This window comes from Oenanthe melanoleuca, chromosome 25 (genome assembly GCF_029582105.1).
Source record: "Oenanthe melanoleuca isolate GR-GAL-2019-014 chromosome 25, OMel1.0, whole genome shotgun sequence".
NCBI lineage: Eukaryota > Metazoa > Chordata > Aves > Passeriformes > Muscicapidae > Oenanthe > Oenanthe melanoleuca.
Genome location: NC_079358.1, coordinates 3,759,262 through 3,781,448, shown reverse-complemented (window position 1 = coordinate 3,781,448; position 22,187 = coordinate 3,759,262). Strand labels below are relative to the sequence as shown.

General features: G+C 54.6%; 3 protein-coding genes and 1 long non-coding RNA gene across 17 annotated transcripts; 1 reads left to right on the top strand and 3 right to left on the bottom strand.

Annotated features, from left to right (window-relative positions):
- Positions 1-346: 346 nt before the first annotated feature.
- On the bottom strand, positions 347-8,298 carry LOC130262759 (butyrophilin-like protein 9). 7 transcript variants are annotated; one of them, XM_056510211.1, is made up of 12 exons: positions 7,752-8,297; positions 6,578-6,871; positions 5,773-5,871; positions 5,191-5,217; positions 4,733-4,759; positions 4,471-4,497; positions 3,901-3,927; positions 3,166-3,192; positions 2,682-2,702; positions 2,552-2,578; positions 1,864-2,094; positions 347-1,395 (listed from the first exon to the last, which is right to left on the bottom strand). In XM_056510211.1, the coding sequence occupies exons 1-12, from the start codon at positions 7,825-7,827 to the stop codon at positions 1,136-1,138; spliced, it is 1,143 nt and encodes a 380-aa protein (XP_056366186.1). In that variant the 5' UTR covers positions 7,828-8,297; the 3' UTR covers positions 347-1,135. The 7 variants fall into 7 exon arrangements, with proteins under 7 accessions (XP_056366186.1, XP_056366182.1, XP_056366181.1 ...); XM_056510207.1 differs by lacking the exon at positions 1,864-2,094 and having other exon boundaries at positions 347-1,438; positions 3,166-3,239; positions 7,752-8,298; XM_056510206.1 differs by lacking the exon at positions 1,864-2,094 and having other exon boundaries at positions 347-1,438; positions 2,682-2,697; positions 3,166-3,239.
- A 1,722-nt stretch (positions 8,299-10,020) lies between these two features.
- LOC130263299 (uncharacterized serine/threonine-protein kinase SBK3-like) lies at positions 10,021-15,242 on the bottom strand. The gene is made up of 7 exons (XM_056510804.1): positions 15,010-15,242; positions 13,416-13,632; positions 12,172-12,374; positions 10,538-11,249; positions 10,464-10,504; positions 10,364-10,376; positions 10,021-10,037 (listed from the first exon to the last, which is right to left on the bottom strand). The coding sequence occupies exons 2-7, from the start codon at positions 13,627-13,629 to the stop codon at positions 10,021-10,023; spliced, it is 1,200 nt and encodes a 399-aa protein (XP_056366779.1). The 5' UTR covers positions 13,630-13,632; positions 15,010-15,242.
- A 2,229-nt stretch (positions 15,243-17,471) lies between these two features.
- LOC130262706 (zinc finger protein 628-like) lies at positions 17,472-22,175 on the bottom strand. 8 transcript variants are annotated; one of them, XM_056510072.1, is made up of 3 exons: positions 22,094-22,175; positions 17,844-21,046; positions 17,472-17,530 (listed from the first exon to the last, which is right to left on the bottom strand). In XM_056510072.1, the coding sequence occupies exon 2, from the start codon at positions 21,036-21,038 to the stop codon at positions 17,877-17,879; it is 3,162 nt and encodes a 1,053-aa protein (XP_056366047.1). In that variant the 5' UTR covers positions 21,039-21,046; positions 22,094-22,175; the 3' UTR covers positions 17,472-17,530; positions 17,844-17,876. The 8 variants fall into 8 exon arrangements, with proteins under 8 accessions (XP_056366047.1, XP_056366052.1, XP_056366054.1 ...); XM_056510077.1 differs by lacking the exon at positions 17,472-17,530 and having other exon boundaries at positions 17,804-18,029; positions 18,123-21,046; XM_056510079.1 differs by lacking the exon at positions 17,472-17,530 and having other exon boundaries at positions 17,804-18,029; positions 18,213-21,046.
- Positions 17,478-18,083, top strand: LOC130262983 (uncharacterized). The gene is made up of 3 exons (XR_008842233.1): positions 17,478-17,797; positions 17,913-17,963; positions 18,015-18,083. It is a non-coding gene; the product is annotated as an uncharacterized LOC130262983 (long non-coding RNA).
- Positions 22,176-22,187: the final 12 nt, after the last annotated feature.

The following is a 22,187-nucleotide window of genomic DNA, read 5'->3' as shown; positions in this document are numbered from 1 at the left end:
TTTTTACCTCACATTTCCTGCTCTGTCTGCCTCTCACATTTCCCCACGTTTTCCCCATCACATTTCCCATTTTTTACCTCACATATTTCACTTCTTTCCCCCTCACGTTTCCAGCCATTTTCTCCCCTCACGCTTCCCACCATTTTCTCCCCTCACATTTCTCTACCATTTTCTCCCTTCATGTTTCCTGACATTTTCTCCCCTCACATTTCCCATTTTTTTAAACTTTGTGTTTATTTTGTTGGTTTTTATTAATGCTATCATTCAGATAAGACACTCTATAAGTACATTGAATAGTTATCTTAAACAATTATTCTGATCACTGACAGATACACAAATAAAAGCATTTAACATCACATAGTTTCTATTTTAATATTTTGCAAAAGCCTAAGCAATGTAATTTATTTATCACATTGGGGTTAGGGGTTAATTGGAATAATAAAATGGGAATAATTAGAATATTTAAATGGGAATTTGAGTAAGGGTCAGGATCAGGGTCAGGTTAGGGAATATTTGGAATATTAAAATGCGTATAATATGAATATTTAAATGGGATTGGGTTAGGGGATAATTGTAATATTAAAATGGAAGTAATTTGAATATTTAGGTGGGAATTTGGTTTAGAGTTAAGGTTTGAGTTATGGGATAATTGGCACATTTAAATGTGAATAATTAGAATATTTAAATGGGAATAATTTGAATATTTAATTGGGAATTTGGGTCAGGATCAGGATCAGGGACAGGTTAGGGAATATTTGAAATATTAAAATGAGTATAATTTGAATATTTAAATAGGAATTTAGGTCAGGTTCAGGGTCAGGGTTCCGGTTAGGGAATAGTTGGAATATTAAAATGGGAATAATTTGAATATTTAAATGGGAATTTAGGTTAGGGGTTGGGGATAATTGGAATGTTAAAATGGAAATAATTTGAATATTTGAATTGGAACTTGGGTTAGGGTTAGAGTTATGATTAGGGAATATTTGGAATATTAAAATGGATATTACTTCAATATTTAAATGAGAATTTGTGCTACGGTCAGAGTTCAGATAAGGGGATGATTGGAATATTATAGTGGGAATAATTGAATATTTAAAAGTTCATTTAATTTTTAGCAGCAAAAATCCCTGAGGTTTCAGACCCCCACGGGCCGGATCCCCAGAGCATTCCCGGCACTTCCTGGGCTGAAGAATGGGAAGAGATTCCCCGGAATTTGCAGGGGGACAGATCCCAGGCGCTGCTTCTCCTCGGCGTCGAAGAAGGAGAGGAGGCGGCGCTCCTGGTCCAGGAGCACCCCGAGCACACGGCAGCGCCCGGAATTCCTCTGCAGCTTCCCGCCAGGCAGGCGGAATTCCCCCCGGGAATACTGCAGGCCTGGAGCCTTGGCCTCGGGGATGGCGGGCGGGGAATCCAGGTGGGAATTGGGCTGGGAATCCAGCTGGGAATTGGGCTGGGAATTGGAACTGTGTGGGGAATCCTGCAGGGAATTGGGCTGGGAATTGGAACTGTGTGGGGAATCCTGCAGGGAATTGGGCTGGGAATCCAGCTGGGAATTGGGCTGGGAATTGGAACTCTGCGGGAAATCCTGCAGGGAATTGGGCTGGGAATCCAGCTGGGAATTGGGCTGGGAATTGGAACTGTGCAGGGAATCCTGGAGGGAATCCAGCTGGGAATTGTGCATAGAATTGTACATGGAATTGAGCATGGAGTAGTGCTGGGAATTGGGCAGAGGATCCAGCTGGGAATCGCGCAGGGAATTGTGCAAGGAATCTTGCGGGGAATTGTGCATGGAATCTCCCTGGGAATCGCACTGGGTATCCTGTGGGGACTCATTCAGGGAATTCTGCAGGGAATCCCTCTGGGAATTCCCCCAGGAACTGCGCAGGGAATCCCGGATTTCCTCGGCCAGCACGCCCAGCTCCCAGCCGTGTCCCAGGCCCAGCTCCACTTCCCAGTAGTGCTTCCCGCTGGAAAATCCCTCCCGGGCCACGGCCAGAGCCCGGCAGAGCCCCGAGCCCGGAGCTGCGGCCAGCAGGGACCGGCCCTGGATGGCCACAGAGGGGTGGTGGCAGCGCTCGTCCAGGGTCAGGGACACTGCGGGGGAGAGACGGGATCGGAGCGCTGGGAAATCGCGAGATATGGCGGGATATCACGAGATATCGCGGGATATCGTGGGGTATTGCGGGATATCATGGGATATCGCGGGATATCGCGGGATATTGTGGGATATCACAAGGTATTGTGGGATAGCATGGGGTATCATGGGATATCGCGGGATATCGCGAGATATTGCGAGATATCGCGAGATATCGCGAGGTATCGCGGGATATTGCGGGATATCGTGGGGTATTGTGGGATATCATGGGATATCGGGGGTTATAGCGAGGTATTGTGGGATATCGTGGGATAAAATTTGATATCGTGTGATATTGTGCGATATCGTGGGAGGAGGAAGAGGAAGAGGAAGAGGAAGAGGAAGAGGAAGAGGAAGAGGAAGAGGAAGAGGAAGAGGAAGAGGAAGAGGAAGAGGAAGGATTTGGGCCGGACTCACCTGCGTGGCTCTGAGCCCGCCTGAAGTCTGTGTGGGAATTAATTATTAATTACCGTTAATTACCATTAATGACAGAGGTAATTAGCGCTCATTTGCGTAACATCCCAGCCAGGGGGGCGGGTCCACTCACCAAGCTGGGCCCGGATCTGCTCTGGAACGGAAACGGAATTCCCCAAATTCCCGAAAGTCAAAAAAAAAAAAAAAAATTCCCGAAAATTCCTCAAATTCCCCAAATTTCCTGAAATTCCTCAAACCCCACAAATTCCTGAAACTCCCTAAAACTTCTGAAAGCCCCCAAAATCTCCAAATCCCCCAAATTTCCTGGAAAACCCAGAATCCTCCAAATCCCGGAAATCCCAGGCTCCCAGAAATTCCCGGATTTCCCAGAATTCCCGGATTTCCCAGAATCCCCAAAATTCCCAGAATTCCCGGATTTCCCAGAATTCCCGGATTTCCCAGAATCCCCAAAATTCCCAGAATTCCCGGATTTCCCAGAATTCCCGGATTTCCCAGAATCCCCAAAATTCCCAGAATTCCCGGATTTCCCAGAATCCCCAAAATTCCCAGAATTCCCAAAATTCCCAGAATTCCTGGATTTCCCAGAATTCCCTCACCGATTCTCGCCGCCATGTCCTGACTCTCTGCAGGGCACAAGGAAATCGGAAATTGGGGAGAATTGGGGCAAATACTAATAATAATTCTAATAATAATTCTAATAATAATTCTAATAATAATACTGATAATTGAATACAATACGCAATTATAATAATAAGTAATAATTTATATAATTATAATACTACATGTAATGAATAATTATTTTTTTATAATTTAATAATTTGTTATTTTTAACCAATTATTTGTTCTAATAGAATTATTAGCAGTAATATAATTATTGCTGGTTATATTTATAGTAATATATTTATAGTTATGTAATAATACTGTTAAATTATTAATATTAATTAATAATCATTAATATTTAATACTTTTCATTAAGACAATTAATATCTCATATTAATATAACTAATATTCAAAAATATAATAATTATTATATAGTAATAGACGTACTAATTAAATAATTAATATTGCATAGCATTAGAAATAATATTTGAATAATTAATATGTCACAATACGGATAATACTAATACTAATACTACTAATAATAATTTCTTATTAGAAAATTAATTCAGGCTCCAGATGAATTTTCAATTAAATGGAACTATCCAATTAATCCAAACTTTCGGTGTCTTCTTCCCAAAATAATCCCAGACAGATCCCTCTGGAATTAGTTAATAATGGAATGAATTAAAGACAGAATTAATAAGCAGATTTTCCACATTTAGAATTTTTACCCCTCTGGAATTTTCCCATCTCCTCCTCTGGAAAAGAGCAGAACCAGAAATCAATCATTAATTGGAATTGAATAATTATTAATTAATCACAGTCTAATAATCAATAACTGGTGCAAGCAAATATCTCAAATGAGCCAAATAAGAATTCCTTTGAGTCTAATAATTAATTAGTCTCTGTCTAAAAAATAATCAATTAGTCCATGTGGAATAAATAAGTAATTAGTCCGTGTCTAAAAAATAATTATTTCGTCTGTGTTAATAATTAATTCATCTAATAAATAATTAATTTGTCTCAGTCTAATCAAAATTTGAATCTAATAATTTGCATAATTCTAGTAAATGATTAATCCGAGTCTAATCTATAATTAGTTTAATAAATAATTGGGAGAAGCCTAATAATTAGTTGGAGTCTAATAATTACTGCCAATCCAGTAAGCAATTAATCCAATAAATTATTACTCTGAGTCTCATAAATAATTAGTCGAATAAACAATTAGTATAACTCTAATAATTAGTCCAAGTCTTAATTAATTAATTAAAGGCTAATTACTAATTAATGGCAGCGCTTACCCAGCTCCATCCTGAGCTCCTCGATCTCTGCAGGAATCGGGATCAGAGGGGGAAATTCCCAAAATTCCCCGAATTCCGGGAAAATTTGGGGAATTCCGGGAAAATTTGGAGAATTTCGGGGGAAATTCTGGGAATTCTGGGGAACTTCAGGACTTTGGGGGGAATTCTGGGAATTCCGGGATTCCCGAGGGAATTTCTGGGAATTTCGGGATTTTCGGGGGTAATTTCTGGGAATTTCGGGAATTCCGGGGGCTCCTCTCACCCTCCTGGATCTGCTGCTGGGATTTTCCTGCACGGGGAGGAAAAGGGAGTTTTCCGTTATTTATTAATTAATTTAACTCTATTTTATTTTATGTTAATTTAATTTATTTTACTTATTTTATTTAATTTGGTTTATTTAATATTATTTTATTTAAAATTTTCACTTAATTTGCTTTTATTTTATTTTATCTAATTTCATTTAATTTCATTCCATTTGGTTTCTTTATTGTGCTTCATATTATTATTATTATTATTATTATTATTATTATTATTATTATTATTATTATTATTACTACTACTACTACATTAATCTGTTAAATAAAGGTGCTTATTAAAATAAGTGAATTAATGCAAAAATGACACTTTTTAATTAATGGAATTAAGGAATGGCACTATTAAAATTAACTGAATTAATTAATTATTTTTATAATTAATTAATTAATAATTAATGGCACTCACTCTCCTGAGCCAGGATCTGGTTGTCCCCTGAGGAAACACCGAGAGGGAAAAGATAATTAGCGATTAATTAATGGGTATATTATGGGTAATTAATAGAAAATGAATGGATAATTTATGGGTAATGAATGGATAATAAAGGGGTAAAAAATTATTAATTAACGAATAATTGAATAGTAATGGATGGATTATGGAAGAGTAATTAATGGGTAATGAACAGGAGATTATTGGGTAATTAATGGGTCATTAGTGAGTAAATTATGGGTAATTAATGGGATTAATGTGGGTGTTGTGGATTTGGGGGATTTGGGGGATTTTGTGGATTTCTGTGGATTTTGTGAATTTTGGGGATTTGGGGGGATTTTTGAGGATTTTCTGGATTTCGTGGATTTTGTGGATTTGTGGATTTTTTGTGTTTTTTTTTTTATTATTATTATTTTTTATTTTCTTGGGATTTTTTTGCGACTTTCTTTGGATTTTTTGGGATTTTTTGGGGGGATTTTTAATGATTTTTTTTTTGTGATTTTTTTGGGGATTTTTTTGGGATTTTTTGGGGATTTTTGTGGTTTTTGGGGTTGGGCTCACGGCGCAGCCGGAGCGCGGCCGCCAGCGCCAGACTCAGCGCGAGCAGCAGCAGCAGCGCCAGCGCCGCCACCCACGGGGACGTGCCCGGGAAGAAAACATCTGGAAAAGGAAAACCGGGAATTGCGCCTGGAAAGCCAGAATTCCTGCCCGGGACCGGGAATTCCAGCCCGGGACCGGGAATTCCAGCCCGGGACAGGGAATTCCAGCCCGGAACTGGGAATTTTAGATCCTTAAATTGGGAATTTTCTATCCCCAAATTGTGAATTCCCACCCCGAACCGGGAACTCCATCCCGAAACTGGGAATTCCAGTCCCAAACCAGGAATTCCATCCCAGAAATGGGAATTTCCCACCCCCAAACTGGGAATTCCAGCCCAGAACTGGGGATTCCATCCGGAAAACAGGTATTCCAGCTCAGAATTGGGAATTCCAGCCCCAAACTGAGAATTCTACTCCTAAACTGGGAATTCCCCCATCTCCAAACCGGGAATTCCTTCCCAAACTGGGAAATCATCCATTCCCAAACTGGGAATTCATACATTCCCAAACCGGGAATTCCACCCCAAACTGGGAATTCCAGCCCTAAACTGGGAATTCCAGCCCTAAACTGGGAATTCCAGCCCTAAACTGGGAATTCTACCCCGACTCATCCCCCACCCCACGGAAAACCAATCTGGGATCTCCCCACACCTCCAAACCCAGGAAAAAACCCGGGAATAACATCCCAACCCCGCTGGGATTATCCCCGCCGGGGTTTGCATTCCCGGGACACCGGCGGGACAATTCCCGGTTTCCCGAGGCCGCACCGGCGATGACGACGGAGGATTCGGCGGCCGCGCCGAGCTGCGGGTCCAGGGCGCGGCAGGAGGCGGCGTTCCCGGATCCCGGCCGGAGCAGCAGCGAGATCCCGGCGCTCCCGGTATTCCCGGTATTCCCGGCGCTCCCGGAGCCCTCCGGCTCCGCAATTCCCGTCAGGTTCTCGCCGCCGGCGCCGCTCCAGAGCAGCCGGATTTGGGGAAACGGGCGCTCCGGGACGCACCGGAGCCGGATCCCGGCCCGGTCCCGCCCCTCCAGCACCAGCAGCGGCTCGGGCACGTTCCCTGCGGAGCAGAGCGGGGAAATCCCGGAATTCCCGCTTGGAGGTGGCCAATAGTCAATATTCGGGATTGTTCGGGATCAATATCCCCAGGATTGTTCGGGATCAATATCCCCAGGATTGTTCGGGATCAATATGCCTAGGATTGTTCGGGATCAATATCCCGGATTGTTCGGGATCAATATTCCACGGATTGTTCGGGATCAATATCCCGGATTGTTTGGGATCAATATTTGGGATTTTTCAGGATCAATATCCCCAGGATTGTTCGGGATCAATATCCCCAAATTCTTTGGTATCAGTATTCCCAAATTGTTTGGGATCAATACTCCCAAATTTTTTGGGAACAATATTCCAGATCCTTTGGGTTTAATATTCCAGAATTTTTGGGGATCAGTATTCTGGAATTTGAAGTTTTCACATTCCCACGATCGTTTGGGATCAATATCTCCAAATTCCTTGGGATCAATATTCCCGAAATTGTTTGGCATCAATATTCCCAAATTTTTGGGGACCAACATTCCTGAATTTTTGGGGTTTCATATTCCTGGAATTATTTGGGATCAACACCTCGGGATTATCTGGGTTCAATATCCCAGATTTTTTTTGGGTTTAACATTCCCAGAATCCTTTGGGTTCGATATCCTAGAATTCTTTGGGATCATTTTCTGGAAATTTTTGAGTTCAATATCCCAAAATTCTTTGGGTTCAATATTCCCAACATTTTTTTTGGGTTTCACGTTCTGTAATTCTTTCGGTCCCACACCACAAAATTTTTTGGGTTTCCGGAATTTTTTGGGTTCCGCATTCCCGGAGCAGGGATCGGCTCCCGTGGGAATTCTGATCCCAAAATTCCTTTTCCATCCCAGCGATTCCCGACTCACCTATTATGGGATGGAGCACGGAGAGCAGCAGGAGCAGCAGCGGGGTCGGGATTCCCGATCCCATTCCCGATCCCATTCCAACCCAAATCCTGCAGGGAAGGGGAAATTCCAGGGATAGGGCGGGAACTGGGGCTGGGAACTCGATCTGGGAAAAGTTCCCAAAAATTTCCCGAGATCCGGGAAGCGTTCCCAGAAATCCTCCAGGAAATGTCCCGAAAAAATCCTCTGGGATCAAGGGAAATATTCCCAAAAATTCGCCATGGTCGAGGGAAACATTTCCAAAAATCCACCAGGAAATATTCCCAAAAATCCTCCGGGATAGAGGGAAATATTCCCAAAAATTCACCAAGAAATGTTCCCAAAAATCCTACAGGATCGAGGAAAACTTTCCCAAAAATTCACCAGGGACTGCTCCCAAAAATCCTCTGGGACTGAGGGAAATGTTCCCAAAAATTCCTTTGGGATCCGGGAACCGCTCCCAAAATTCCTCCGGGATCGAAAGAGCCGCTCCCGGCCGGAGCCGCTCCGGAACCTTCGGACCCGGAATTCCCGGATTTTCCAAAGGTCGCCCGGGAGAGAAAAGTGGGAAGGGCCGGGAAAAGAAAAGTCGGGATTTGTTTTTCCGAGGAAATGAGTTTTTCTGGGATTTTCTGGGGTTTTCTGGGATTTTCTGGGGTTTAAGCCTCTGGAATTCAGGGTTGGATAAAAAGTGGGAGTGAGGAACTTTTGGTGTTGACTCGGTGAGGAAAATTCGGGAAAATTTCCCTTAAAATTCATTAACAATCCCTTTAAACCCCTTCCAAATTTGCTTTCAAATCCCTTTGAAATTCCTTTAAAATGCCTTAAAAATTCCTTTAAAATTCCCTTTAAATTCCTTAAAAATTCCTTTAAAATCCTTTTTAAAATCATTAAAAATTACTTTAAAATTCCCATTAAAGTCCTTTAAAATTCCTTACAAATTACTTTAACATTCCCTTTAAATTCCTTTTTAAAATCCTTCAAAAATCCTTTAAAATTCCCTAAAAAAACAAAAAATCTCTCTAAAGTCTCTAAAAATATCTTTAAAAAAACCTTAAAAGTCTCTTTCAAATTGCTCGAAAATTCCTTTAAAATTCCTTTAAATTTCCATTTAAATTCCTTTCAAAAGTTCCTTTAAAAATCATTAAAAATTCAGTTAAAAATCCTTCAAAAATCCTTTAAAATTCCCTAAAAAAACCTCTTTAAAGTCTCTAAAAATAATTTAATAATAGTTTTCCACCCTTTCCCCTCCCTTTTCCCACCTCCTTTCCCTCTTTTTTTGCCGTTTTCCCTAATTTTCCCATTTCCCCCCAATTTTCTGATTTCCCCCCTTTTTCTCACTTCTCCCCCAATTTTCTCATTTCCCCCCAATTTTCCCAATTTTCCGTAATTTCCCCCAATTTTCTCAATTTCCCCATTTTTCCACCTTTTCCCCCCAATTTTCTCATTTTTCCCAATTTTCCAATTTTTATTACAATTTCCCAATCTCCCCCCAATTTTCCACCTTTTTTCCCATTTTCCCCAAATTTTCCCCCAATTTTCCCCCCATTTTTTCTCTTCCCCACCCCAAACAAATCCAAAAAAAACGGAAAAAAAAAGGCAAAAAAAAAAAAAATCCCGGGAATTTTATTGGATTCAGGATCCGCAGGTGGGCACAGGTGACCCCAGGTGGGGCTCCCTGCCCGTCCCAGGTGTGTCCAACACCTGTCCAGGTGTTCTTTGCCCACTCCAGGTGTGTCCAACACCTGCCCAGGTGCTTCCAGCTCGTTCCAGATGTTCCCAGTCCATCTCCAGGTGTTTCCCTCACCTGTCCAGGTGTTTCTCTCCCGTCCCCAGGTGTCTCTATCCCATCTCCAGGTGTTTCCATCTCACTCCAGGTGTTCCTATCCCACCTCCAGGTGTTTCCCTCACCTGTCCAGGTGTCCCCATCTCACAGTCACCTGTGGGGCTCGCCTGGTCACTCCCACTCTCACCTGCAGGGCTCACCTGTCCCTCCTCATCTACAGAACTCACCTGGCTGATCTCACCTGCAGAGCTCACCTGGCTGATCTCACCTGCAGGGCTCACCTGTCCCTCCTCACCTGCAGAGCTCACCTGGCTGATCTCACCTGCAGAGCTCACCTGGCCACTCCCTATCTCATCTGAGGGGCTCACCTGTCCCTCCTCACCTGCAGAACTCACCTGGCTGATCTCACCTGCAGAGCTCACCTGGCCACTCCCTATCTCATCTGAGGGGCTCACCTGTCCCTCCTCACCTGCAGAACTCACCTGGCTGATCTCACCTGCAGAGCTCACCTGGCCACTCCCTATCTCATCTGAGGGGCTCACCTGTCCCTCACCTGCAGAACTCACCTGGCTGCTCCCCCCCTCACCTGCAGAGCTCACCTGATCCTCCTCACCTGCGGGGCTCACCTGTCCCTCCTCACCTGCAGATCTCACCTGGCTGCTCCCCCCCTCACCTGCAGAGCTCACCTGATCCTCCTCACCTGCGGGGCTCACCTGTCCCTCCTCACCTTCAGAGCTCACCTGGCTCTTCTCCCCCTCACCTGCAGAACTAACCTGGCTGCTCCCTCCCTCACCTGCAGGGCTCTCACCTGCAGAGCTCACCTGGCCACTCCCTATCTCACCTGCAGAACTCACCTGTCCCTCCTCATCTCCAGAACTCACCTGTCCCTCCTCACCTGCAGAACTCACCTGTCCCTCCTCATCTACAGAACTCACCTGTCCCTCCTCACCTACAGAACTCACCTGGCCACTCCCTATCTCACCTGTGGGGCTCACCTGTCCCTCCTCACCTGCAGAACTCACCTGTTCCCCCTCACCTGCAGAGCTCACCTGTCCCTCCTCACCTGCAGAGCTCACCTGGCCACTCTCACCTGAGGACGACCCCTCCCCGCTCCCCCCTTCCCCCTCCCCGCTCACCTGTCCCCCCTCACCTGCCCAGGGCCTCCCCAGGTACCTGAGCACCTCCCCGGGCGGGCACCTCCGCCCAGGTGAGGGGTGCAGCAACCCCCTGAGCAGCCGCAGCGCCGCCTCCCCCAGCCCCCGCCAGGTGCGCGGCGGGCGGGGCGGGGCCTCACCTGCGCAGGTGCGGCCGTGCCAGGCGCGGAAGCGGCGGAAGGCGGGGTCGGCGCGCCCAGGTGAGCCCCAGGGGAAGCGGCCGGTGAGCAGCGCGAAGAGCAGCACGCCGAACGCCCAGGTGTCCAGCGCCGGCTCCAGCCGCAGCCGCGCCTCACCTGCGCGCAGGTGCCACAGCTCAGGTGCGGCGTAGGGGGCGGGGCCGGCGGCGGGCCGCACCTGCCAGCCCAGCACGCGCGTCAGGCCGAAGTCGCCCAGCTTGACCAGGTGACACTCGCGGTCGAAGGCCAGCACGTTGTCCAGCTTCAGGTCGCGGTGCACCAGGGCGTGGCCGTGCAGGTACGACAGGGCGGCCGACACCTGGGCGGCGCAGCGCTTCACCTGCGGCTCCGGGAGACCCACCTGGGGACGGGACACACCTGGGGTCAGCTGGGGTCAGCTGCGGGCAGGTAACACACCTGGGGACGGGACACACCTGGGGTCAGCTGGGGGCACCTGGGGGCAGGTAACACACCTGGGGACGGGACACACCTGGGGTCAGCTGGGGGCACCTGGGGTCACACCTGGGGATGGGACACACCTGGGGTCAGCTGCGGGCAGGTAACACACCTGGGGACGGGACACACCTGGGGTCAGCTGGGGGCACCTGGGGGCAGGTAACACACCTGGGGACGGGACACACCTGGGGTCAGCTGGGGGCACCTGGGGTCACACCTGGGGACGGGACACACCTGGGGTCAGCTGCGGGCACCTGGGGGCAGGTAACACACCTGGGGACGGGACACACCTGGGGTCAGCTGCGGGCAGGTAACACACCTGGGTACAGGTATCACACCTGGGGACAGGTAACACACCTGGGGATGGGACACACCTGGGGTCAGCTGGGGGCACCTGGGGGCAGGTAACACACCTGGGGACGGACACACCTGGGGTCAGCTGCGGGCAGGTAACACACCTGGGATCACACCTGGGGGCAGGTAACACACCTGGGGATGGGACACACCTGGGGTCACCTGGGGTCACCTGGGGCCAGGTAACACACCTGGGGTCACCTGGGGGTACCTGGAGTCACACCTGGGGATGGGACACACCTGGGGTCACCTGGGAGCAGGTAACACACCTGGGGTCACCTGGGGTCATTGTAAGGAGCAATGATTCACTTGTGGCTCCAGGAGACACACCTGGGGGCAGGTAACACACCTGGGGTCACACCTGGGGATGGGACACACCTGGCGGCACTCAGTGCTGTCACCCAGCCAGTGCTGTGTCACCTGAGAGGTCACCTGGGCACACCTGTCCCACCTGTCCCTCACCTGCGACTCACCCCAGGTGTGAGCAGGCCGCACAGGTCCCCGGCAGGTGCGAGCTCCTGGGCAAAGCCGAACTCCGTGGGGGTCTCGAAGGCGAGCGGCAGCACCTGGACACAGGTGAGCGCCCCCCGCAGGCACAGGTGAGTGCAGAACTCCCGCAGGAAGCTGCACCTGGCCGTGCGCTCCTTGGAGAGCAGCTTCAGCGCCACCCGCGCACCTGCACAGGTAACAGCACACCTGGGTCAGGTAACACACCTGGGACAGGTAACAAACCTGCACAGGTAACAGCACACCTGGGTCAGGCAACACACCTGCACAGGTAACAGCACACCTGGGTCAGGTAACACACCTGGGTCAGGCAACACACCTGCACAGGTAACAGCACACCTGCACAGGTAACAGCACACCTGGGTCAGGTAACACACTGGGGACAGGAACAGCACACCTGGGTCAGGTAACACACCTGGGACAGAAACTGACACACCTGGGACACCTGGGGGAGAGTGGCACACCTGGATCAGGGATAGGTAACACACCTGGGAGCTCTCACCTCCCTGCCAGGGCTCTGCTGCTGCCCAGGTGTGTCTGTGAATATCTCCAGGTGTGCCCAGGTGTGTCTGTGCATATCCCCAGGTGTCCCCGGCTTTGCCCAGGTGCCCCCAGGTGTGTCTGTGGATGCCCCAGGTGTGCCCAGTTGTGTCTGTCGATGCTCCCAGGTGCGCCCAGGTGTGTCTGTGGATATCCCCAGGTGCCCCCAGGTGCCCCCAGTTGTACCCAGGTGTTCCCAGGTGTGTCTGTGGATATCCCCAGGTGTGCTCAGGTGTGCCCAGGTGTGTCTGTGGATATCCCCAGGTGCCCCCAGTTGTACCCAGGTGTGCCCAGGTGTGTCTGTGGATATCCCCAGGTGCCCCCAGGTGCCCCCAGGTGTGTCTGTGGATGCCCCAGGTGCGCCCAGGTGTGTCTGTGGATATCCCCAGGTGCCCCCAGTTGTACCCAGGTGTGCCCAGGTGTGTCTGTGGATGCCCCAGGTGCGCCCAGGTGCGTCTGTGGATATCCCCAGGTGCCCCCAGTTGTACCCAGGTGTTCCCAGGTGTGTCTGTGGATATCCCCAGGTGCCCCCAGGTGCCCCCAGTTGTACCCAGGTGTGCCCAGGTGTGTCTGTGGATATCCCCAGGTGCCCCCAGGTGCCCCCAGTTGTACCCAGGTGTGCCCAGGTGTGTCTGTGGATATCCCCAGGTGCCCCCAGGTGCGCTCTCACCTCCGTCCCGCGGCTCCGCCAGCACCACGCGCCCGTAGGAGCCGCTGCCCAGTTCTCCCAGTACGTCCCAGTCCCGCTGCAGCTCCCGCCGCCGCAGCTCGCGGCCCGCGCGCGCCATCAGCGCCTGCAGGAGGCGCTCCTGCGCATGCGCCACCTGCTCCTCGTCCTCCCCCGAGTCCGAGTCCTGCGCGGGGGCGCCGAGGGGCGCGGCCATGGCCTGCCAACCAGTATGGACCAGTATAAACCAGTACGGACCGGTATAACCCGGTAAGGACCAGTATAACCCTGTATGGACCGTTATGGACCAGTGCGGACCGGTATAAACCAGTACGGACCGGTATAACCCAGTACGGACCAGTATGCACCGGTACGGACCGGTATAACCCGGTACGGACCAGTATAAACCAGTATGGACCGGTATAACCCGGTACGGACCAGTATAAACCAGTATGGACCGTTATGGACCAGTGCGGACCAGTATAAACCAGTATGGACCGGTATAACCCGGTACGGACCAGTATAAACCAGTATGGACCGGTATAACCCGGTATGGACCAGTGCGGACCCGTATAACCCAGTATGTACCAGTATGGACCAGTGTAACCCGGTATGGACCGGTATGGACTGGTACGGACTGTTATAACCCGGTATGTACCAGTATGGACCAGTACGGAGCAGTACAGACCGGTATGGACCAGTATAAACCAGTATGGACCGGTATGGACCAGTATGGACCAGTATGGACCGGTATAACCCGGTATGGACCAATATGGACCAGTACAGACCAGTATGGACTGGTATGGACCAGAATGAACCAGTATGCACCAGTATAACCCAGTATATCCCAGTATAACTCAGTCCCGGTGTCCTCCCCCCCCTCTCCCTCTTCACCACCTGTTTCTCCTCCCCGCTCCAGTGCCACCAATGCCACCAGTGCCACCCCTCCCTGTGTCCCCTCCCCCTCAGTGCCACCTGTCACTGTGCCCCCAGTGCCCCCAGTGCCACCAATGCCACCAGCGTCACCCCTCCCTGTGTCCCCTCCCCGCCAAGTGCCACCAGTGCCACCTGTCACCGTGCCCCCTGTGCCCCAGTGTCCCCTCCCCCCAGTGCCACCTGCCGCAGTGTCCCCAGCTGTCCCTGAGGGTGGCCCAGGTGTCTCCATGGGGGGCCCAGATGGCCCCGAGTGTCCCCAAGTGTCCCCAAGAGGGGCCCAGGTGTCCCCAGGGTGCCCCAAGTGGCGTCCCCGTCCCCAAGAGGGGCCCGGGTGGCCCCGAGTGTCCCCAAGGTGCCCCGGGGGGTGGCCCAGCTGTCCCCAAGTGTCGCCCACCTGTTCCTAAATGTCCCCACCTGTCCCATAGGGTGCCCCAGGGTCCCCCAGCTGTCCCCAAGAGGGGCCCAGATGGCCCCGAGTGTCCCCAAGGGTCCCCGGCTGTCCCCAAAGGTCCCCAGCTGTCCCCAAGGGTCCCCAGGGTCCCCCGGCTTTCCCCAGCTGTCCCCAAATGTGTCCCCAGGGTCCCCCAGCTGTCGCCAAAGCTGCCCCCAGGGCCCCCGGCTGTCCCCAAAGGTGTCCCCAGCTGTCCCCCCGCTGTCTCACCTGTGTGCCGCCGCTGTCGCTGTCCCCAGGTGTCGCGGTGTCCCCCCGCGCTGTCCCCGCTGTCCCCGTGTCCCCCCCGCCGGCCCCCGGCTGTGAGTCACAGTTCCCCGCCGAGCGCTGGCTCTGTCACCTGCGCGGTGACACCGCGGGGACACCGGGGGGGGGGGGACACGGCCAAAGATGGGCACGGGGACGGGGGGGACAGACGGACACGGGGGGACAGAGGGACACGGGGGGACACGGGGGGGACAGAGGGACAGAGGGACACGGGGGGACAGACGGACACGGGGGGGACACGGGGGGACAGAGGGACACGGGGGGACAGAGGGACACGGGGGGGGGGGACAGAGGGACACGGGGGGACGAGGAGGGGACACGGGGGGACAGAGGGACACGGGGGGGGACAGAGGGACACGGGGGCACAGGGAGGGGACAGAGGGACACGGGGGGGACAGAGGGACACGAGGGGACGGGGAGGGGACACGGGGGGACGGGGAGGGGACACGGGGGGACGGGGGGAGACTGGGATGGACTGGGAAGGGATTTGGGATATACTGGGATAGACTGGGATATACTGGGATATACTGGGAGGCACCGGGAAGGGATTTGGGGGCACTGGGATGGACTGGGAGGGGATTTGGGATATACTGGGATGGACTGGGATATACTGGGAGAGTGTCCCAGTTGATCATCCCGTCATTAATCATCCCCGCTAATTGATCATCCCCGGTAATTAATCATTCCATCATTCCCGGTCATTAATCATCCTCGTCATTAATCATTCCCCAAGGTCATTGATCATTCCCGATAATTAAACATTTCTGGGATTAATCACAGACCCGGTAATTAATCATTCCCCAGGGTCAGGAATCACTCCCGGTAATTAATCATTCCCGGGTAATTAATCATTCCCCAGGGTCAGGAATCACTCCCAGAGTAATTAATCACTCCCAGGGTCATTAATCACCCCCGGTAATCAATCCCCCGGTCATTAATCACTCCCAGGGTCATTAATCATTCCCAGGGTCATTAATCATCCCCGCTCGTTAATCATCGCTAATTAGCGCAGGCACAGGTGGCCGGGGGGGGAGCGGCGGCTCCGAATTCCTCCTGGGGCGCAGCTGGGAGCGGCCCAGTACAGACCAGTACAGACCAGTTCAGACCGGTACAGACCAGTACAGACCAGTACAGACTAGTGCAGACCAGTACAGACCAGTACATACCAGTACAAACCAATACAGACCAGTATAGACCAGTACAATCCAGTACAGACCAGTGCAGACCAGTGAAGAGCAGTACAGACCAGTGCTGACCAGTACAGACCAGTACAGTCCAATTCAGACCAGTTCAGACCAGTACAAACCAGTGCTCCCAGTACAGACAAGTACTGACCAGTACAAACCAGTATAGACCAGTTCAGACCAGTGCTCCCAGTCCAGACCAGTGCTCCCAGTACAGACCAGCTCAGACCAGTTTAAACCGGGTCAGACCAGTACAGATCAGTTCACACCAGTGCTCCCAGTCGCTCCCAGTTGCCGGGGTTGCCCGGTGGGGGAGGGGCGCTGGCGCGGGGCCCGGGTGGGGGAGGGGCGGGGCCAGGGACAGGTGCGGGGGGCCCAAAATAACCGGTGGGGGGGGGGGGAGGGGAACTGGGAGGGACTGGGAGGGAACTGGGACAAACTGGGACGGACTGAGAGGGACCGGGCAATACTGAGAATCGCTGGGGCCATACTGGGAGTAACTGGGAACATACTGGGAATCACTAGGACCGTACTGGGAATCACTGGGGCCATACTAGAAGCATACTGGGAATAACTGGGAACATACTGGGAACCACTGGGGCCTACTGGAAACATACTGGGAATAACTGGGACCATACTGGGAATCACTGGGACCATACTGGGAATAACTGGGACCATACTGGGAATCACTGGAAATTACTGGGGCCATACTGGGAATAACTCGGAACATGCTGGGAATCACTGGAAATTACTGGGACCATACTGGGAATAACTGGGAACATGCTGGGAATCACTGGGAATAACTGGGACCATACTGGGAATCACTGGGGCCATACTGGGAATCACAGGGGCCATACTGGGACCAAACTGGGAACCACTGGGGCCATAGTGGGAATCCCCACTCCCAGCGCCCCCAGTAGCCCCCGCAGTGGCCCCTCCCATTCTTAGCCCCGCCCCATCGTCTCTGTTGGCCCCGCCCACCCCGGAAGTACAACCCGCACCGGTGGGAGGAGCTGCGCCTTTATTGACACGGCGGGAAGGCGGGAACGGCCTCACCTGCGCCAGGTGAGCTCAGGTGAGGTCCTGGCACTCCTCACCTGTGGGCACAGGTGAGTTCAGGTGAGCTCCTGGCACCCCCGGGCACCCCTCACCTGCGGGCACAGGTGTGCAGGTGCGCCCCCTACCCTGGGCACGGGGTCCTCCTGGCCACGAACACCTGGGGGGCACCTCCAAGGTGTGCCCAGGTGAGCACTGGTCACCTCCAGGTGGGTACTGGTCACCTCAAGGTGTGCCCAGGTGGGCGCTGGTCACCTGTGTGGTCTCCAGGTGGGCACTGGGCACCTCCTAGGGGGGGTCCAGGTGGGCACTGGTCACCTCAAGGTGTGCCCAGGTGGGCACTGGTCACCTGTGTGGTCTCCAGGTGGGCACTGAGCACCTCCTAGGGGGGGTCCAGGTGGGCACTGGTCACCTCAAGGTGTGCCCAGGTGGGCGCTGGTCACCTGTGTGGTCTCCAGGTGGGCACTGGGCACCTCCTAGGGGGGGTCCAGGTGGGCACTGGTCACCTCAAGGTGTGCCCAGGTGGGCGCTGGTCACCTGTGTGCTCTCCAGGTGGGCACTGGGCACCTCCTAGGGGGGGTCCAGGTGCCCCTCTGTGGGGTCCAGGTGGGCACTGGGCACTTCCAGGTGGACACTGGTCATCTCCAAGGTGTCCAGGTGAGCTCTGGGCACCTCTGATGTGTCCAGGTGGGCAGTGGGCACTTCCAGCTGGACACTGGGCACCTCTGACATGCCCAGGTGGACACTGGGCACCTCCTCCATTGTGCCCAGGTGGACATCAGTCACCTCTGTGGGTTCCAGGTGGACACTGGTCACCTCTGTGGGTTCCAGGTGGACACTGGGCACCTCTGCAGGTTCCAGGTGGACACTGGTCACCTCTTCAGGTTCCAGGTGGACATTGGTCACCTCTGTGGTCTCCAGGTGGACATTGGTCACCTCTGCAGGTTCCAGGTGGACATTGGTCACCTCTTCAGGTTCCAAGTGGACACTGGGCAGCTCTGTGGTCTCCAGGTGGACATTGGTCACCTCTTCAGGTTCCAAGTGGACACTGGGCAGCTCTGTGGTCTCCAGGTGGACATTGGTCACCTCTGTGGGTTCCAGGTGGACACTGGGCAGCTCTGAGGTCTCCAGGTGGACACTGGTCACCTCTGTGGCCTGGAGCTGGACATTGGTGACACCTGAGGTCAGCGGCAGGGCCTGGAGCTGAACATTGGCCACCTCAGGTGGTGACACCTGGAGCTGGACACTGGTCACTTCTGATGGGGGTGGCAGCACCTGGAGCTGGACATTGGTGACCTCAGGTGGTGACACCTGGAGCTGGACATTGGTGACCTCTGCTGCTGGTGGCAACACCTGGAGCTGGACATTGGTCATTTCAGTGGCCTGGAGCTGAACATTGGTGACCTCAGGTGGTGACACCTGGAGCTGGACATTGGTGACCTCTGCTGCTGTTGGTAACACCTGGAGCTGGACATTGGTCACCTCAGGCGGTGACAATGCCTGGAGCTGGACACTGGTCACCTCAGGTGGGGGTGGCAACACCTGGAGCTGGACATTGGTCACCTCTGAGGGCATCGGCAGCACCTGGAGCTGCACCCCTGTGACACCTGTGACCCCTACACTTGTTACACCTGTGACCCCTACACCTGTCACACCTGTTACACCTGTGACCCCTGTGACTCCTACACCTGTCACACCTGTGACCCCTGTGACCCCTGTTATACCTGTAACCCCTGTCACACCTGTGACCCCTACACCCGTTACACCTGTCACGTCCCCACCTTGCACCTGGACATTGGTGACCTCTGGGGCCACCGGCAGCACCTGAAGCTGAACACCTGTGACCCCTGTGACCCCTGTAACCCCTGTGACACCTACACCTGCCATACCTGTGACCCCTGTCACACCTGTGACACCTGCCACACCTACACCAGTCACCTCAGCCACCTGCAGCTGCACCCCCGCCCCCTCCTGCCCCGCCCCAGGTACGACCAGCACGCCCTGCCAGCCGCGCTGCCCCTTGCCCACCTGCGCCAGGTGCGGCGGGGCGTGGCCGGGCGGGGCGGGCAGCAGCAGCACCTTGCGGGGCGGGGCCGCGGGGGCGGGCAGGAGCCGCAGCCCCTGCAGCAGCAGGTAAGCGGCGGGCGGGGCCGCGGGCGGGGCGCCAGGTGCGCGGGGCGGGGCGGGGCCGTGCGTGCGCAGGTGCCGCTGCAGGTAGGCGGCCACGGCGAAGGCCTTGGGGCAGGCGGGGCAGCGGAAGGGCCGCGCCGCCAGGTGCGTGCGCCGGTGCAGGTGCAGGTTGGAGGAGTGCGTGAAGCTCTTGCCGCAGGTGGCGCAGGTGTACGGCCGCTCGCCCGTGTGCACCCGCAGGTGCTGCCGCAGGTTGGCCGCCTGCGCGAAGCCCTTGCCGCAGGTGCCGCAGGTGTGCGGGCGCTCGCCCGTGTGGGTGTGGCGGTGGCGCCGCAGGCTGGACGAGTTCTTGAAGGCCTTGGGGCAGGTGGGGCAGCGGTAGGGCCGCTCACCTGAGTGCTGCCGCAGGTGGTACTGGTAGTGCGAGGCCCACTTGAAGGTGAGGCCGCACTGGGCGCACCTGAAGGCGCGCAGCCCCGTGTGCACGCGCAGGTGCGTCTGCAGCAGCGACGAGCGCTTGAAGCTCTTGCCGCAGGTGGCGCAGGTGTAGGGCCGCTCACCTGTGTGGTCGCGCAGGTGGTAGCGCAGCCCCGAGGAGCCCTTGAAGGCCTTGCCGCACTCGCCGCACCTGTACGGCCGCTCGGGCGGCGCCGGCGGCTCGGCGGGCTCACCTGGCGGAGGCGAGGCGGCCGGCCGGGGCGGGGCTCTGGGCGTGGCGGCGCACCTGGGCCGCTGGTGGCCGGGCAGGTGCCGCGCCAGCCCCGCGCCGTTCTTGAAGCTCTTGCCGCAGGTGAGGCAGCGGTGGGGCGGGGCCGGGGGCGGGGCCGCCGCGCCCGTCCCCTCCTGCTCGGCGCAGGTGACACCCAGCGGCCTCCAGAGCGGCTCAGGTGAGGCGGGGCCGGCGGGGGCGGGGCCCTGCGGGCGCACCTGCGGGCAGGCGTGCGCGGCCACGGGCGCGGCGCAGGCGGGGCACTGCGGGGCGGGGCCGTGCGTGCGCCGGTGCAGGTGCAGGTTGGAGGAGTGCGTGAAGCTCTTGCCGCAGGTGGCGCAGGTGTACGGCCGCTCGCCCGTGTGCACCCGCAGGTGCTGCCGCAGGTTGGCCGCCTGCGCGAAGCCCTTGCCGCAGGTGCCGCAGGTGTGCGGGCGCTCGCCCGTGTGGGTGTGGCGGTGCCGCCGCAGGCTGGACGAGTTCTTGAAGGCCTTGGGGCAGGTGGGGCAGCGGTAGGGCCGCTCACCTGAGTGCTGCCGCAGGTGGTACTGGTAGTGCGAGGCCCACTTGAAGGTGAGGCCGCACTGGGCGCACCTGAAGGCGCGCAGCCCCGTGTGCACGCGCAGGTGCGTCTGCAGCAGCGACGAGCGCTTGAAGCTCTTGCCGCAGGTGGAGCAGGTGTAGGGCCGCTCACCTGTGTGGCCCCGCAGGTGGTAGAGGAGGGCGGAGGAGCCCTTGAAGGCCTTGGGGCACTCGGGGCACTTGTAGGGCCGCTCACCTGTGTGGCTGCGCAGGTGATGCGCCAGGCGCGAGGACCAGCGGAAGGATTTGCCGCACTCCCGGCAGGTGAAGGGCTGCTCGGGGGCACCTGCCGGGGGAGCCGCACCCGCCATGGCTGCACCTGCGGGACACGGCCGCGGGTGAGGGGCTGCACCGGGCACAGGTGAGAGCTCAGATATGGGACAGGTGAGGGGCTGCACCTGGGACAGGTGAGAGCTCAGATACAGGACAGGTGAGAGCTCGGACATTGAACAGGTGAGAGCTCAGACGGGACAGGTGAGAGCTTGGACATGGGACAGGTGAAAGCTCAGATATGGGACAGGTGAGAGGCTGCACCTGGGACAGGTGAGAGCTCAGATACAGGACAGGTGAGAGCTCGGACATGGGACAGGTGAGAGCTTGGACATGGGACAGGTGAAAGCTCAGATATGGGACAGGTGAGAGGCTGCACCTGGGACAGGTGAGAGCTCAGATACAGGACAGGTGAGAGCTCGGACATGGGACAGGTGAGAGCTCAGATACAGGACAGGTGAGAGCCTGCACCTGGGACAGGTGAGAAGCTAGACATGGGACAGGTGAGAGCTCGGACATGGGACAGGTGAGAGCTCAGATACAGGATAGGTGAGAACTAGGACATGGGACAGGTGAGAGCTCAGACATGGGACAGGTGAGAGACTGCACTTGGGACAGGTGAGAGCTCAGATACAGGACAGGTGAGAGCTCAGATACAGGACAGGTGAGAGCTCAGACATGGGACAGGTGAGAGCTCAGACACGGGACAAGTGAGGACCCAGACCTGGGACAGGTGAGAGCCCAGATGCAAAACATGGGGAGAGGTGGGACACCAGACCCAGCACAGGGTGAACTTGGGGCCAGGTGAGACCCCAAAGGTAAAACACAAGGGACAGGTGACACCCCAGACCCAGCCCAGGTGTGCAGGTGAGACCCCAAACACGACATTGGGGAGGACAGGTGAGACCCCAAACTCACCTCAGGTGTGCAGGGGGGCACACAGGGGGCGTGGCAAGCAGGGGGCGTGGTCAGACCTCCCTCAGGCCCCGCCCCCTTCCCTCAGCCCCTGCAGCCCCGCCTCCTCCAGGCCCGCCCCGCGCAGGCCCCGCCGCTTCCTCCCCTTCTTCCTCCTCTTCCTCCCCCGCTCCCCGCTCACCTGCCGGGCTCGCGGAGGCTCCGCCGGGGCAGAACCGGGACAGAACCAGGATAAAACCGGGATAGAACCGGGACAAAACCGGGATAAAACCGGG